At 39.5% G+C, this 17,632-nt stretch overlaps 1 protein-coding gene across 1 annotated transcript in view; it reads right to left on the bottom strand.

Moving 5' to 3' along the window:
- Positions 1 to 17,632, bottom strand: part of BMPR1A (bone morphogenetic protein receptor type 1A) — a 68,055-nt gene that overhangs the window by 12,314 nt on the left and 38,109 nt on the right. Inside the window, exons 2-6 of the mRNA XM_058187562.1 lie at positions 10,496 to 10,697; positions 4,186 to 4,348; positions 3,329 to 3,431; positions 1,246 to 1,342; positions 264 to 363 (exon numbers count right to left, since the gene is read on the bottom strand). Coding sequence (XP_058043545.1) covers positions 264 to 363; positions 1,246 to 1,342; positions 3,329 to 3,431; positions 4,186 to 4,348; positions 10,496 to 10,556 — 524 coding nt within the window. The 5' untranslated portion in view covers positions 10,557 to 10,697. The remainder of the gene's footprint in view (positions 1 to 263; positions 364 to 1,245; positions 1,343 to 3,328; positions 3,432 to 4,185; positions 4,349 to 10,495; positions 10,698 to 17,632) is intronic.

Here is a 17,632-nt window from a genome sequence, read left to right on the forward strand (position 1 = left end):
ATATAGGTCCCAAATCATTAAAAATATTTTATATCCAGCACAAATAAGACCATGAATCTTGAAAGTTCCTCCCAGATTCCACTACAGACTGTGTAATGGGAGGTCCTGAGTATTATTCCACTTTATATCATTTTCTACACATTTAACAACCAAAAGTGAGGTAAATCAAATTGGGTTCAACTCTAAACTGCCTTTAAAATTTCCAGTCTATCTTATTTTAATGCAACACATTAAAGCTGTAAATATCCAACATGCTTTTTTACCTGTAGAAGAAAAAGCCAAAGAGGCCAATCATGACAACTATGCAGGCTGCCATGCAAATAAGCACAGCTATCCAACGTATGCTGCCATCAAACAGGGTATCTAAACAGACAAGCAATAAATAAGTATCAAGGCAGTATTTCTCAACCTTGGTCACTTTAAGATGTGTGGACTTCAACTCCCAGAATTCCTCAGCCTATCTGGCTGTGGAATTCTGGGAGTTGAAGTTCACACATCTTAAAGTTGCCATGGTTAAGAAACACTGCATTAAATTACATAATCATAATTAAATGCAGAACTCTCTCACGGAAATGATCAGACAAGATTTAGACAAATCTTATTACAATCTACCTTCAGGAATGCAATTTTGTAATAGTTGTTGTGTATAAACTGTATGTGGAATGCCATCATCTGTGGTTCTATTATTATTCAACTGGCATTTCACTCCCCAGGGATCATAATTAACAAGGTAAAGATCTCTGATCTGAAATGGTTTGAAACAGGGTACTTTGCCTAGCACCTGATTTGATGTCTATGTAAACAATATTATATTTCCCCAGAAATTTTATACTACTATGTTTCCCTGAAAATAAGACCAGGTCTTATAATAATTTTTGCTCCAAAAGATGAATTAGGGCTTATTTTCTGGTTTAGGTCTTATTTTGGGGGAAATACGGTACTACGTGCACCCATCTGGCTGACAATCTTAACTGGGGCTTATTTTGGGGGTAGGGCTTATATTACGAGCATCCTGAAAAATCAGGCTAGGACTTATTTTCTGGTTGGGTCTTATTTTCGGGGAAACAGGATATGTTTTACTATGCTCAGAACTAACTGATGTCCACATTGCTAAGTCTTCTGTTGCTTGGATATTAGCTACTTGGGTGACAGACCAAGATTGAAAAATAGATGGGTAAAATCTTCATGCAAACACCCACCACCCCGTAGATCCCACCGACTGAATATAACAGCAAGGGATGGTACCTCTTGAAGAAGGGGATAGAGTGGGCTGCAGATCCTGATTGCAGAAGTCAGTCCGGCAACATTCAATGGTACGGCGCCGCTGAACAACTCGTGAATCCTACAGAAGAAACTGGACACTGAAGCAGCCAAGAAGCACATAGATCTATATATACATGTATTCACATATCTGTTAGTTATTATTATTTAGAGTATGATGTGAACATGGCAGAAATGAAGTAAATACACACAAGTCTATGTAATTATAAGTAAAACTTCTAAAAGGGGAGGGCACTGGCCTCGTAACTGAATGTCCAATTCAGCTCTGTTCAGAGGCAATGGCCTCTGGCATTGCTTCGTGCAGATCTTCTAAGGAACCACAGAACGCACTTTGTGGGCAATTTTGCACAATATGTTTAATAGTTTGCAGATCAGCACCACAACTGCAACAAGGAGAATCCTACTGATACAGGGCAGAGACAATTCTTTCAGTATCACATATAATTCTGGGACAGGTCAAAACCAGACTACAAGACTTTGTAGAGGGATGACTAATGGTCAGGCCACAAGTAAGTAAGTACATTGGACCATCACCTAGTCATACATATTTTCACAACCATGTACAGCTATTCCAGAATCTACAACAAAGCACTGGAAAGCAGGCATTTGTGTATATTGTTGCTTTCCAAACAGTATTTAAAATAGAGAAATGAGATCTGCCACAAAGGGTTGTGATGTGAAGGTCAGGTAGCCATAGCTATCTGACCTTTTTACTATTTTGCAATAGCAAAAGCACTTGTACAGTTTCATAGTGCTCTACAAAACTTTCTGAGTGGTTTATACAGCGTCAGCACATTGTCCCCAACCATCTGGGTCCTCATTTTACCCACCTCAGAAGGATGGAAGGCTGAGTCAACCTTGAGCCGGTCAGGATCGAACTCCCAGCTGTGGGTAGAGTCATCCTGCAATTCTGCATTCTAACCACTGCACCACCATGGCTCTCACCTAGCATGACCCATTCTATTTTCCATTTTTAAATTTAATTTAATTTTTATTTCCTATTTATTCCTCTAGTATTTACCATTTTGGGTTTAATGAAGATACACAATTTTCTCTGGGGCATTTTGAGAGCTACCCATTTCATCCTTCCTGGCTTTCCACATACACAATAAAATTGTTTCTTTGGAGTTAAGCTGAAGCTCTGAAGACCTTATGCAACTATCACAATAGTCTTCTGAACCACAACATGGATGTGGTTTGCAATCTGTTCTGGAACTTTTTTCAACTTCTCAGACACTAGTTTGTAGATCTGGTATTGGCTTGGTGGTCTCTCTCATATAGATAGTCCTCACTTACTGACTGCAATTGGGACCAGCAACTGCTAAGTGATGCGATCCATAAATGAAACATCACGTGATCATGCAGGACTCACAACACCAGTTCTGCTGTGGTCATTAAGTAAATCACTGAGGGGTAAGTGTGACATCATGTGAGTATGACTTGCAGCAAACAATGACTCAACTTCCAGAGAATTCTACCTGGATGACTGAGATTCTTCATCAACATATTGCCACTCACTTTGGGGAAGAAACTCAAAGATTGGTGCAGGAAGACATTTTTACTGATATTAATATTAATTTATTAATAAGAATTGTAGGAGCTGGCACCTTCCCATGACCGTTTGCCTACCCAGATTCCCCTAACCTAGGGGTCTGCAAACTTGGCTCTTTTAAGACTTGTGGACTACAACTCCCAGAGTTCCTCAGCCAGCTTTGGGAGCTGAAGTCCACAAGTCTTAAAAGAGCCAAGTTTGCAGACCCCGGCCCTAACCAACTGGTTCAGACTGAAGAAGCTGCTTCGATGGCCAGAGAAACGTCTCAAACAACAAGGAAATAAATCTAGTTATCATGACTCAACTTTCAGACTGTTCTTGATAAAAGTGACAACCTTTTAAAGCTTTTTGGAAAAAATCAATAGGCTGCCCTTGGCCTGCAGCAAACAGCTTAGGTTTTAACAAAAACTGATAAGCAGATTTAGGTAGCGCTAATAGCTACGGCTTCTCCTTCCTTATTCCTGAAAACCGCTTAGAGAATCAGCCGTGAGGTACCTTGCACTGGAAGTCCGAACCTTCGTATTTCATGCAGCCGGAGGAAAGGGTTTTTTCTCCATTGTCATCTTCCTCAATGATGGCAAAACAATGTCCGTTAGTTCTGGAAAAATAGATGAACTAGCTTTAGTTCTCCAAAAGCTGCGTTCAGACAGACTGTTCAGTAAACAATATTACTTTTTTTCCCCTTCTATCAGTATTGAGTGGATGCTACTCTGGTGGGAAATGAAACTAGCTGCAAATAGAAGACGCTGAACGGGGTGGCAACTAGAAATAAATTTACTGCTCCATTTACACACACACCAGTCCTATGGCCGCAAAAATAACTGGACTGGGAGTCCACTATATGGCATGAAGTGGGCCCAGCAGATTTTTCTTTCTTTCCTTTTTAAAGAACAGTCCATAGTTACAGAACACAAAACATACAAGCTGTTTTCCTACTACTGGTTTGGCCTAACAAAAGGCATTTTTCTAATCTGAAATTTGGATTTCAATCCTATATAGGAACAACCACTTTGTGTTCCTCCAGAATTATGATGCATTTGAAATGTATGTTCACCAAATGGTTTCTGCATTTACACGTTGAATACCAGAGTTAATATAAATGTGACCACTAGAGGGCAATAAAAAACTGCAAGTCTAAAATAGCCAAATCACATCTTTTTACTTTTTATGAAAGGCACTGTTCAAAAGCTTCTAATGCATTAAAATGTTGCATCTTGAAATTTCTGAAATATTTCAAAATGAGAAAGCAATTATTTAATCACCAACGTATAAAGGAATTAAGAACTAGGGAGGGCAAATGATTTTGAAGCCTCTCATCTCCACAAGGTCTTGGTTATATCTGCAATACTTACTTGCATGTGTTATTAATGGCATTTTCTGGACAGTGACCGGAACAGTAGCACTGTAAAAAGGGCATTATGTCCTCTGGGGCTACAGTCACCCCATCTTCCTGTTTCTGCTGGCCAGGATCGGTCTTTATTCCTGCTGCATGGATCATGCCGTCTCGGTTCCAGCCTGTGGGATATTCCCAAAAGGAAGTTAGTCTATTCCGCTGCAGATCCATGTGCAGCGAGGGTTTAAACACTCAGGATGGCATTAGGGCCACTGAATCTTTTTGGCTTTTCCTTTTGAAAATCCTAAGAAACACACGCTCTAACCTCAAGCAGGTTTTCCTGTACAAAAGCAACACTGAATCACAGTGGAACTGAATTCCAAGCATAATTTGAGGACAGTCAGAACAAGAGATTGAACATAAATATAACAGAAAAATGGAAGGGACCTTGGAGGTCTGGTCCAATCCCTTGCTCAAACAGGAGACCCTACACCATTCCAATAGGTGGTTGTTCAGTTTCTTCTTAAAAACCTCCAGTGACCCACAACTGTCCTACTGGTTAATTGTTCTCACTGTCAGGAAATTTCTCCTTATTAGGGTTAGTTCTCTCCTTGATTACTTTCCAACCACCACTTGTCTTGCTTTCTGGTGCTTTGGAAAATAGATTGACCCCCTCTTCTTCTTTGCGGCAGTCCCTCAAATATGAAAAGACTGCTATCATGTCACTCCTGCTCCTTCTTATTAGATTAGACATTCCCAATTCCTACAACTGTTCTTCCTACGTTTTAGCCTCCGGTCCTCTATAATCAGCTTTGTTACTCTTCTCTGTGCTCTTTCCAGAGTCTCAACATCTTTTTTATATTGTGGTGGCCAAAACTGGATGCACTTTTCCAAGTGGGGTCTTATTAAGGCTTTACAGAAGCGGTACTAATATTTCGCGTGATCCTGATTCTATCCCTCTGATAATGCAACCTAGAATTTCAATATCAGTCCACAATCTCTGACGAATCTATGGAAATTATCTCAAGCCAAAAAAAAAAAAGAAAGAAAGAAAGGGGGGGGGATGTTGAACATTTTCATTTTATCAGCTGCAGGGTGGATATGAAGTTGATTTAAATCATGATTTAAATCATGCTTTAAATCACCAGTAAAAAGGCTTGATTTAAATCAATTCAATTTAAATCGTATTTTTTAAAGAGCAACTGTCATCTCTGTCCCACAGCGGCTCCTCCTCTGACCTACTGTTGACTCACCGACAGTCCCAATATTGCAGCACATACATGCTACATAGCTAAGCTCCATTTCATGGTGAATAAACTAAATTATTAATGTATCTTAAACAGAAAACTATCTTTAGATAGATTTTTACTCCAAAAGCATTTTATTAAAATAAATTTGATAAAAATAAAAAAAACTGATTTAAATTAAAAAAAAATCCAATTTAAATTTTAAAAAAATCCAACTTTTTTATTTTTTTAAAAAAATAATCAATTTTTATCCACCCTGATCATCTGTGTCACAGATGGGCTTTACATACCACAGTACTCAGTGCTAACGACAGATTATGATCAGGGATGATTAAGTGATATACATGTGGCTTTATTTATTTATTTTTTTTATTTTTTTTATTTACATTTATATCCTGCCCTTCTCCGAAGACTCAGGGCGGCTTACAGTGTATAAGGCAATAGTCTCATTCTATTTGTATATTTACAAAGTCAACTTATTGCCCCCCCAACAATCTGGGTCCTCATTTTACCTACCTTATAAAGGATGGAAGGCTGAGTCAACCTCGGGCTGGGCTTGAACCTGCAGTAATTGCAGGCTGCTGTGTTCTAATAACAGGCTTCTAACAGCCTGAGCTATTACAGCCCTTGATATTCCTTGAGACAATCTAGTAACCACGGGCACAATGCAGAATGAGAAGCACCTGCATTTCGTTCTGCAGGTAATTTTATACTGTAACGGGACAAGACAATTTTGAAAAGTTTACGGCAAAGGCAAAGGCCTCTCTTGACCAGTAATTTCATCTCTCTGGCCTACAAACACCTCAGCTGCCAGAAGCCAGAACACAAAAATAAATCTCAGTGGCTGTACAAATATTAAATAGGCAAAGTCTAGTTTTACAGCAAAGTTCAATCTAAGGACGTTTTCTCCATATGTCCAACAAACAAGCACATGTTGACTTTCCAGTTTAAAACAAAGTAAAGATAAAAGTTTTCAGTGCATGGAATAAAGCAGCAGTTCTCAACCGTGTCAGCAAAGCTGGCTGGGGAATTCTGGGAGCTGAAGTCCACCCATCTTGATTGAGAAACACTGGAATAAAGCATATTTGAAAGAAACTGGAATTTTTAGCTCTAAATTTTTGGAAGTACAACCACTATTTCTACAAACTGACAAACCTATAATATAAAATATATTCTCCTCTCCTTTATATTACTGTAACGGTTTTCCTTTGGAGTCAAAGCATTGATTCAACGACTTGTCACTCTAGAAGGAACTATAGCTAGTCCTTGACTTACAACCGTTCATTTAGTGACTGTTCATAGTTACGACTGCACTGAAAATAGCAACTTGCGATTTGTTTTTCACGCTTCTGACCGCTCCAGCATCCCTATTTGCCACGTGGTCAAAATTCAGACACTTGCCAACTGACTCACATTTATGACGGTTGCAGAGTCCTGGGGTCATGTGATCACTTTTTGTGAATTTCTGACAAGCAACGTCAATGGGGAAGTCGCATTCACTTACCAACCGTGTTACTAACTTAACGGTGGTGATTCAGTTAAACAACTGTGGCAAGGAAGGTTCGTAAAATGGGGGCAAAATGCTCTTGTCATTCATAACCACAAAAATGTTGGCCTCAATTGGGGTTGCAAGTCGAGGACTGCTTGTGTAAGATTCCAAGAAATACCTACTCAAAATTTGCCTAGAAGTCTACTCTTAAAAGGATTAAAAAGAAGAAGAAAAAAGACATTTTCCACTTTAGTTTTAGGATGGCAATAATTAGCCAGTGGAACAGCTTGCCTTCAGAAGTTGTGGGTGCTTCTTCACTGGAGGTTTTTAAGAAGAGACTGGACAGTCACTTGTCTGAAATGGTATAGGGTTTCCTGCTTGAGCAGGGGGTTGGACTAGAAGACCTCCAAGGTCTTTTCCAGCGTTATTCTATTTTATTCTGTTCTACTCTACTCTATTCTATTTGCATTTTCATCTTCCTGTGTTTGCTGCTAAAAAAATCAGCTGCAGTAATTTAGTGCTTCAAATGGATTTGAGATCAATAGTGCTGATAGTTTCTAAACACTGCTCTTGATTTCTCAATAACTGCAGTGACTGAAAACCAGGGAAATCATTAAATCGCACTGACTGAAAGCGAATAACAAGAAAGGCAAAAGAACCACTTAAATGGGCTGACACAAACCATAAACATCACAGTTGCATACACGCATGGAAATGGCCAGGAATGAAATCAGAATTAATATTTTACAAATAAATTTGGCACGCCTGTTAAAACGATGCACAACTGAAATTGGTGCTTGTTTAAGTAGCACACAGCTCCAATGAATCCACTAACCAGGCATCTGTGTGAGACTTAAAGGTACCTAAATATTGAGCAGCATCCCAGGCTGCAGCTTTGAGAAACACAGCACAACACATTCTGGGATGGAGTGAACTTCTAAAGAAGTGACATGGATTTTGGAAGTGCTCCTTAGAATTCATCTAGTGGGATCTATAGTTTTGCTATCTCCAGATAAAAAACTCAATCAATAAAGAATGTTCAGAAGCTTCAGCTACGTCAGAATTCATTTCTTAACAATTCTAACTAATCTAACCTGACTCATTTTGCATAAAATGTCTGAATAACGCATATCAGGATCCGGGCATGTCTAATTTAATGAAAAAAAGAACTAGGGGAGATATGATAGCAGTCACAATATCTATATTGGTTCCAATATCTAAGGGGCTGCCACAAAGAAGATGAGATCAACCTATTCTCCAAAGCACCTGAAGGCAGGACAAGCAGCAATGGGTGGAAACTAATTAAGGAGAGAAGCAAGCTGGAATTAAGGAGAAACTTCCTAACAGTGAGGACAATGAACCAGTAGAACAGCTTGCCTCCAGAAGTTGTGGGTGCTCCATCAATGGAGGCTTCTAAGAAGAAAGTGGACACAGCCAAAATAGTATAGGGCCGTGATGGCGAACCTGTGGCATGCGTAGCCATATCTGTGCGCACACGAGCGTTGCCCTAGATGAGCTCCAGCATGCATGTGCGCACTGGCCAGCTGATTTTCGGGCCTTCCGGGCCCATCAGAAGTCGGGAAATGGGCCATTTCTGGCCTCTGGAGGACCTCCTGGGGGTGGGATGTGGAAGGCCGTTTTTGCCCTCCCCAGGCTCCAAGAAAGCCTCTGGAGCCTGGAGAGGGCGAAAAATGGGCCTACTAGGCCCACTAGTAACCTTTTTTGCCGTTGCATACCAAGATTCATAGGGAAGGGACCTGCCTAGTGTTAGGGATGGCAGTGAAAGTTTAACTGACCAGGAGAGCTTGTGACAAGCTCACACAGCTGGGCAGGATCAGAATGGCACGAACCACATGGACCTCCATAAAGGATCTTTAATACCACTCTTGAAATAAATCAACTTACGACCACAATTGAGCCCAAACTTTATGTCGTTAAGCAAGACATGTTAAGTGAATTTTGCCCCATCAGTTAGTGACACTGTTGCTATGTGAATGTGAAGGTCGCAAAAGATGATCACATGATCCTGGGACACCGCAAAGGTCATAAATATGAATAGTTGCCAAGCATCTGAGTTTTGATCATGTGACCATGGGAATGCTGCAATGGTTGTGAGTGTGAAAAATGGTCAGAACTCACTTTTTTTCAGTGCCGTTATAACTATGAATGGTTGCTAAACGAACTGTTGTAAATTGAGAACTGTTGTTCTCAATCTCACCTCAGCCGGGGCCTTCTTATCTGCTTCTGAACACGGAGGAATGTTCTAGTATGCCTCCTGGCCCCAGCCCTGGCTCCATGCCCAGACAGGCTGAAGAAGAAGAAATACCTCCAGCCCCCAGCTCTGGCTCCATGCCCAGGCAAACGGAGCAACTAGACCCCTCCCCCTCCTCCACAGCATGTGAGCCTGAGGGAGATCAATTACCAACAGCTGCTGACTGGAGTGACCCTCGCGTCAGAAGACTTGATAGGCGGAGGCAACAGAAGGAAGGGAGGGGCAGGCCTGGATAAGTGCTGAGTCATGGAGCCACACCCCATGGCCTATATAAAGGATCTGCTTTCTGGCATTCTCTGAGTCAGGCAAAGTCTAAACATATCTCGCTGAAGTCACTTTCTGGTCTCCTGCCTGCCCTGAGGACTTTGCTAGGACTTTGGCAGAGCTGCAGAGGCACACCTGATTCGGATTTCCCTGACCCGGCCGTCAGCGGAGGAGTGAGACACGACAGAGAACTACCTGTACAGAATCTTGGAAACTGCAGAGAGAAGTTTCAAGCCTCATTGATAGGGACTTCATTAAGACGGAGTCTCTTTTGACATGATATAAAGGGTCCCCCCCCCCGATTTCTGGGCACCTGGACTGAACTGCTATTTATAAAATGGATTTGCCTTCCTTGCCAGCTCTCGAATGCTTAGGTCTAGGCCTCTGTTCTATTCCTTCCTTCACTCTTCACAGCTTTTGGGGGAGGGAGGGGGAGACACTTATGCTAATGTAATCCTGGTAATTTAAGACAGGATGATGTAAGTATTCTGTGCTTTATTCTAAATTTCATATGATACATTTCCAGAAGTTCATTGCGACCGTGGCTGTAACTTTTTATTTGCATTTTTTTTTAAAGACAACCAAAGTATTATTTTTTAAAAATTCTCCATAAATGTTAAGAAATGAAAGTCTAGCAGTAATTGTGTTTTAAATAATAAAAATCCTTATTGCTATTTTCTTATTCAGTTTATCATCTATTTTCACAAATTCTACTTCACTTCTCTTGTATTTATGGCAACCAAAATTCCTAATCTTATATCTAATTAAGAAGTGCATGCCAATTAAACTAATTTTATCTCAAAGTTCCATAAACAATATTAAACACATAAGTAAAAGTATTTTTTTAACCACGGGCCAGCAGATGTTAGCTGTCACGTCAGATTCCTGTATTATTTTGTAGATTTTAGTTTTCAGAAAAAATATTAAAAGTTTGGAAGCTTGCAGGAACTTATCACTGTATTTCAAACTGCAAACCAAACATAATAGTGTCTCTATTGTGCATAAACATTTTGGGCATTAAGATCATTTCATAAAACCTGGAGTTTTAAAACTTTACCTTGAAAAACGAGGAATGCGAAAAACCCCAGCAATCTGATGGAAACTTTTGAATTGATCATGGCTTGTAATTAAAGGCTTTCTGCACTGTCAGGTTTGGCAAATTGTTCAGCTCTTGACAAGCTTTCAAGCGGACTCTTCAGAGAAATCTGAGCAGTTTGGCAGTCAGCTGAGTCAAAAATTTAATTCTTCCAGTTTTTCTTCTGAAAAAGAAATGAAACGAAAATTCTGAATAGATAATAAACTCCATCAGCTAAAACAAATCTGAAAGGAATAAAAAAGTTTCACATGGCTAATGCATAACAAGGTCTTAAAATAAGTATATATAGATAATATATATTGTCTATATATAGACAAACTAAAATAGCCCTTATATTTTATACATATTGACTGATTGAATTTATACCACCTGCAATCGCTAGAAATGAATTGACGTGCTTCTATGTACACAATCAAGGCACCTCAAATGGGTAAGTCTTTCTCTACATAAGGAAAACGAAGGATTTTCATAACCATCTTATTCTAAGACCCTAACAAACTGTATGACTCAAAACTGAATGAAGAATATTTCATTAAAGAGAACACATCTTTTGCAAGAGCCTTTGAAAATAAGCAGTTTTATGTTTTCTCATGCTAATCCATGTTCAAAATACAAACATGTATTAAATGACATTTAAAAAATTCAATTTTTAGGCCCACCAAAAAAAAAAGGGTGTGTATATGTGTGTGTGTGTGGAAATTAAGTTGCTCTTCTGCTTCAAATCCTATTGGATGAAAGAAGGCAAAAATGATCATATTAAAAAGCTGTAGATGATCCAGTTCCTTCGATGATTTTAACAGAGGCAAGCATGTTCTACAAGGATATAAACAGCCATTTGAATACCTACAGAATTAACACGGACAATACAGATTCTGTGTTCAGATATGGATTTTGCCCCCCCCCCCTTTTTTTTTTGGCCTCTTGTCTGAGTGAGTCTGACCGCTGACCCCTGTCAGCCTGGCCTTATTCTTGAAAAAAAAATCTGGATTTGTGCAAGGACGTGCTGTAAATTACTATTGATAGCTGCTTCTGCCATAAATAATTCAATCTCTCTTTTGGCAGGATCCAAGGACTTTGGAGTTTAATGACTGCTTCGTAGCCAATTAACAGGGCAGCAAATTACTGGGGAATGCTCAGCGGCGTCTGCACGCCTAATTTGCACATGGAAGGGGCACATGGCCTTCAACCTATGGCCTACTTTTCACACATCCGTGACTTTACTAATCAAGAAACAAAATACCTTCCTGACACAAGGAATAAGCCAATTTATCTGATGATTGCTTGGACCAACTTAGCTAAGAATGCCCAAACCTAGGCCTATTCACAGTGCTAGGTAATGCACAAAAACTCAGTGTCAAAACTTAAAGCAAAAAAGCTTGAATAACTTTACAAGTAAGATCACATTTAGAACACAGAGTTGGGAAGGATCTTGGAGGTCTTCTATACCAACCCCCTTTGCTTGAGCAGGAGACCCTGGCCTATAGCATTATACTTTCAAGAAGAGTTTGGACTGCCATTTGTCAGAAATGGTGTAGGGTCTCCTACTTGAGCGGAGGGGTTGGATTAATGGCCTATAAGGTCCCTTCCAACTCTGTTAATCTGTTAAAATTTCACATTAATGTCCCAAAGGTGCATTTTTCAAGAGGCAACTGGACTTTCTTGTTCTTCTTTGAAGACATTTCGCTTCCCACCTAAGAAGCTTCTTCAGCTCTGACTGGATGGTGGGGAACCATTTCACATAAATGGTTGCCTAATCTCTTTTTGAAAGCATCCAGTGATGGAGCCCCTACATCTTCTGAAGGCAAGTTGTCCCACTGGTTTATTGATCTAACTGTTAGAAAATTTCTCTTTAGTTCTAAGTTGCTTCTCTCCTTGATTAGTTTCCACCCACTGCTTCTTGTTCTACCCTCAGGTGCTTTGGAGAATAGCTTGACTCCCTCTTCTTTGTGGCAGCCCCTGAGATATTGGAACACTGCTATTTTGTCTCCCCTAGTCCTTCTTTTTATTAAACTAGACATATCTACTTCCTGCAACTGCTCTTTGTATGTTATAGCCTCCAACCTCCTAATCATTTTTGTTGCTCTTCTCTGCACTCTTTCTAGAGTCTCAACATTTGTTCATATATGAACTGTGGTTCGATTGCCATTCTAACAATGCTTTTTCAAGGGTGTTCAGGTAGACACATAAACGCCAATGTTTATTATATTTAGATTCATAATCATATTTGTATGTAACTGTCTGTAAGTGTTTCTGTCTGTCTGGGCACTTATTTTCCTGTTTTGCTTTGAAGTTTTGTTTGTTCAATAAAAAGCAAAACACAAATTTAAAAAAGCAAAACCTTTAAGCCTCACCCACTATTTGGAAAACAACTGGAAAAATATTCAGTAGCAAACTATTGTATTTTCACTTCAACACTGAGAGATATTAGCCTTTTTTAAAAAAAATAAAAACAGTTATATTTGAAAAACATGCATATGGGTGTTTGTATATATTCCAATTTATAAGCAGCCAAGGTTTAGCATATATAAAAAATATATTGAAACATACCAAACCTTATGGGAAAGTGAAAAAAAATGTTAAAAATTAGGAATAAAAATAAGCAGGTGATTGGAAGCCTAACAAGCCAGGTAGATAAAAATCAATTTTAAATTTTTTTAAAAAAAATCTGGTTTTTTTAATTTAAATTGGATTTTTTAATTTAAATCGATTTTTTTTTATTTTTATCGAATTTATTTTAATAAAATGTTTTCGGAGTACAAATCTATCTAAAGATATTTTCTGTTTAAAATACATTAATAGTTTAGTTTATTCAGCATGAAATGGAGCTTCGTTATGTAGCATGAGGCAGTATATTCTGCAATATTGGGATGGTCAGTGAGTCAACAGAGGGTCAGAGGAGAAGCCGCTGTGGGACAGAGATGACAATTGCTCTTTAAAAATTATGCTTTATATCGAATTGATTTAAATCAAGCCTTTTTACTAGTGATTTAAATCGTGATTTAAATCGACTTGATTTATATCAAATTCACCCTAACAAGCCCCCCAAATGAAAAACCAAGCTGACTAGATGCAAATAGTTTCCTAAGTGTTGATTTTTATTCATTTTAGAAACAGCGCTTAAACAAGCATGCTTTCAATATTTTGACTTTTTGCTTCTTCTTTTGAACAGCCAACCGCCAATCTTCAGCTTCAATTCATGCTTTCACAGCCTAGGCATGACGGATGCTTGTGGATGATAACTAGCATTTGTCACTTATACAAAATCTGTACCCTGCTCATTTCTATAAGCACCTGGGATTTAGCTAACTGGCCTTATCTGTCCAAATTGGTGGGCTGTGCTCACTTATATCCTTTGTATATTGAGTGCTAACATACTTGATTTATAACCTATCCTATCAACCAGGACAAAACACACAGACTGAAATAAACTCTTGCTTATCTCCTGGCCATTAAAGCAGAGGTCTTCAAACTTGGCAGCTTTAAGACTGGTGGACTTCAAGAATTCTGGGAGTTGAAGTCCACAAGTCTTAAAGCTGCCAAGTTTGATGACCTCTGCTTGAAACGTATTCGCCTAATACAAAACTCTTATCTCACCTTTGAAAGATGGTGAAAACGGCTATTATACAACTCAGGACAAAAAGAAAAAAACAAATGTTTGCAAAACCCACAAGAAAATTTCTCTGTATGCTGTTAAGCACTGCCTTGCTTCAGGAGATGGTTTTGTGTTTTGAGATCCCAGCGGACAACGAAACGGTTATCCAGAACTTCAGCAAGGAGGTACATTTGGGTATTTTTGTTTTTTGTGCCTTTCCATCTTCTAAATTCTGCAGTTTAAAAATATTCTACTGTCAACATATTCTATGTTGAGCTCACGGTTTCATTAAAAGGATGTGTTTAACCTGTATAAAACAGAACGCCACACCAATACCATCTGTGATTTTCAATGTAAAACCACTGAAGCACCAGTGGATGGTGAAGTGTTAGCACCCAAGAACCCACAAATATAGTTTGAGCTTTCTTCTCTGGCATGCATTTAGCCAAGTGTATCAAAAATTCTCCAATTATTTTTTTTAAGCCCCCTGGGATCCAATAGAGATCCAGACCAATAGCACACTGGGTATGTCTAGTCTGGTGAAAAGAAGGACTTGGGGTGCCATGATAGCAGTCTTCCAATATCTAAGGGGTTGCCAACAATATACTGTAACTGTTGCCAACAATTTACTGTAACAATAAACAGTATACTGCACGAATCAAGAAGAGGGCCGTGAAAATATTTACAGATTCCTCACATCCAGGACATAAACTACCCTCAAAACGACACTATAGAGCACTGCACACCAGAACAACTAGACACAAGAACAGTTTTTCCCCGAAGGCCATCACTCTGCTAAACAATTAATTCCCTCAACACTGTCAAACTACTTACTAAATCTGCACTACTATTAATCTTCTCATCGTTCCCATCACCAATCTCTTTCCACTTATGACTGTATGACTGTAACTTTGTTGCTGGCAATCCTTATGATTTATATTGATATATTGACCATCGATTGTGTTGTAAATGTTGTACCTTGATGAACGTATCTTTTCTTTTATGTACACTGAGAGCATATGCACCAAGACAAATTCCTTGTGTGTCCAATCACACTTGGCCAATAAAAAATTCTATTCTATTCTATTCTATTCTATTCTATTCAAAGAAGAGGGGGTCAAGCTATTCTCCAAAGCACCCAAAGGCAGAACAAGAAGCAATGGATGGGAACTAATCAAGGAGAGATCCAATCTAGAACTAAGAAGAAATTTCCTGACAACAATTAATCAGTGGAAGGGCTTCCCTCCAGAAGTTGTGGCTGCTCCATCATTGGAGGTTTTTAAGAAGAGTTTGGACATCCATTTGTCCAGAATGGTATAGGAGTCTCCTGCTTGAGGAAGGGGTTGGACTAGAACCGTGATGGTGAACCTATGGTATGCGTGCCTCTCTGTGGACACGGGGGCCGTCACCTCAGCTCCGCCACGTGTGTGTGTGTGTGCGTGCTTCCCACCAGCTAGCTGGTCTTCATATCTCTGCCACGCATGTGCAGAGCATGCAGGGGGGGGCACACACACGTGTGTGCATGGGGTGGCGCTCATGTGGGGTGTGTGTGCATTTGCTGGGTGCATGCAGGGGCACGCACGCCTGCACAGAGGTGCGTGTGCATGGGGGGCGTGTGCACATTGCATTTTGGGGGTTTGCATGCATGGGCACTCGGTACGGAAAAAGTTAGCCATCACTGGACTGGAAGATCTCGAAGGTCCCTCCCAAACTCTGTTATTCTGTTATCACCTCCTTTTGCTGGAAGTACTTGAGAGGACTGGAAAAGATGGAAGCTGCTATGTATATAGATATATTCTCCTGCTGTAGGGGAGCCTTGCTTCCCTGCTTGGGGGGGGGGGAGGGATTTGAAGAAGCACTGGAATCTGAGTGAGACACTTCGGTGGTGACCACTGTTTTAGGCCAACTTTTGAAGTATGGGCGGAGGATGGACTTACCCATTCCTGGAGAAAGGAGGAAGTTCTGTGTTGTCATTTGTTCACCATCCCCTCTGACATGTGGACACCCGGCTCTCTGAAGCAATAGGAGACAGCTAGGCCCTCAGCTAAGGAAGTCCCTGGGATGGTGGTGGCAGTAAGGTTATCAAGCTTGGCTCAATAGCTGCTCAAATCCCAGGGATAGCAGCCCTAATTGCTGAGGACTTTTTTTTGATTTGCAGAAATCTTGCAAATAATGGCTAGGGTGTTCATTAGCATTAGACATTCTTCATTAGCTGCAGAATAACTAGAGTGACACACGGATCACAGATGGCAAGATCAAACCAACAGAGTGGCTGTTCTCTAATGTGTGTATTCCAGAAGATCTTTGGGGGACGGGGGGGATCTGTCTGCTATAGTAAGACGAAACCAATTAAAAATAAACTTCAGTTACAGTAGGAAACTGAAGCATTTATTAAATCTGTCAAACTTTGTATTCCACTATAGTGTGGAACTATCTTATTCATACCTTGATGAACGTATCTTTTCTTTTATGTACACTGAGAGCATATGCACCAAGACAAATTCCTTGTGTGTCCAATCACACTTGGCCAATAAAATTCTATTCTATTCTATTCTATTCTATTCTATTCTATAAGGAGAAACTCGTCGAATCCTTGATTTTTCCATATTTAGGGAAAAAAATCCTACCCATCTGTCAGCTGGTGCAAAGTCTGTATCTGCAACTTATTTCCCCAAATTACCACAATTATCTGTTAGAAAAACAAATTTTGTTCTTGTTAGCAGAAAACCTACTGCTACTTTTTGCTAATTAAACATGTTAGAACTTCATAGATTTTGCATAAGGAGAAACTAAATGTCTCCTCAACACGTGTGTGTGTGTGTGTGTGTGTGTGTGTGTGTTTTGCATGAGCAAATCCAAACCCATGATTGAACAGATATGAAATATGCACATTTCACTTGCTTTCTTACAAAGTAGGGGACTTTGAACATTACCAGCTAACAGCCATTTGGAGATTAAAAAAACCATTTTATTTGCAGGCAGCTATCTTGAGAGTTAGACTTTTAGGGAACATAAAAAAACTGAGCAAGAGAAAAAGCTCACTAATTAAATATCTTTCTGTGCATTTCGAGACTCAAATAGCAACAGATTTCTACCGATATGGAAATGATGGCTTAGAAAATACGGTTACTTATTGGAAGGAGATGAATTTCTTCTGTAGTTAATAAAAGTCTGACAATTTATTTTATGGAGGACTGACATCACATCTCAAGGTTTTTATTTGATATAAATGAATGGGTTCTAAATTAACATCAAGCAAAATCCAACCACTGCCAACAAATCTGTCTAAATTAGATCCAAATCACGCAATGTAATAAAAGCAGCAACAGTAACTATTTTATGTTACCAGACAGTGGAAAAAAGTGTAGCTGGAAAATAAAACAATTTCTGCAATGATTGTTGTCGTGTCCCACGTTTTATTTGAATGCTCAAACTCACTGATAAGACACACAAAGGACAAGGGGTCCTTCCCATTTTTCTGTCACAGGCACCACTACAATCAGAAT

This window comes from Ahaetulla prasina, chromosome 6, assembly GCF_028640845.1.
Source record: "Ahaetulla prasina isolate Xishuangbanna chromosome 6, ASM2864084v1, whole genome shotgun sequence".
Classification (NCBI taxonomy): domain Eukaryota; kingdom Metazoa; phylum Chordata; class Lepidosauria; order Squamata; family Colubridae; genus Ahaetulla; species Ahaetulla prasina.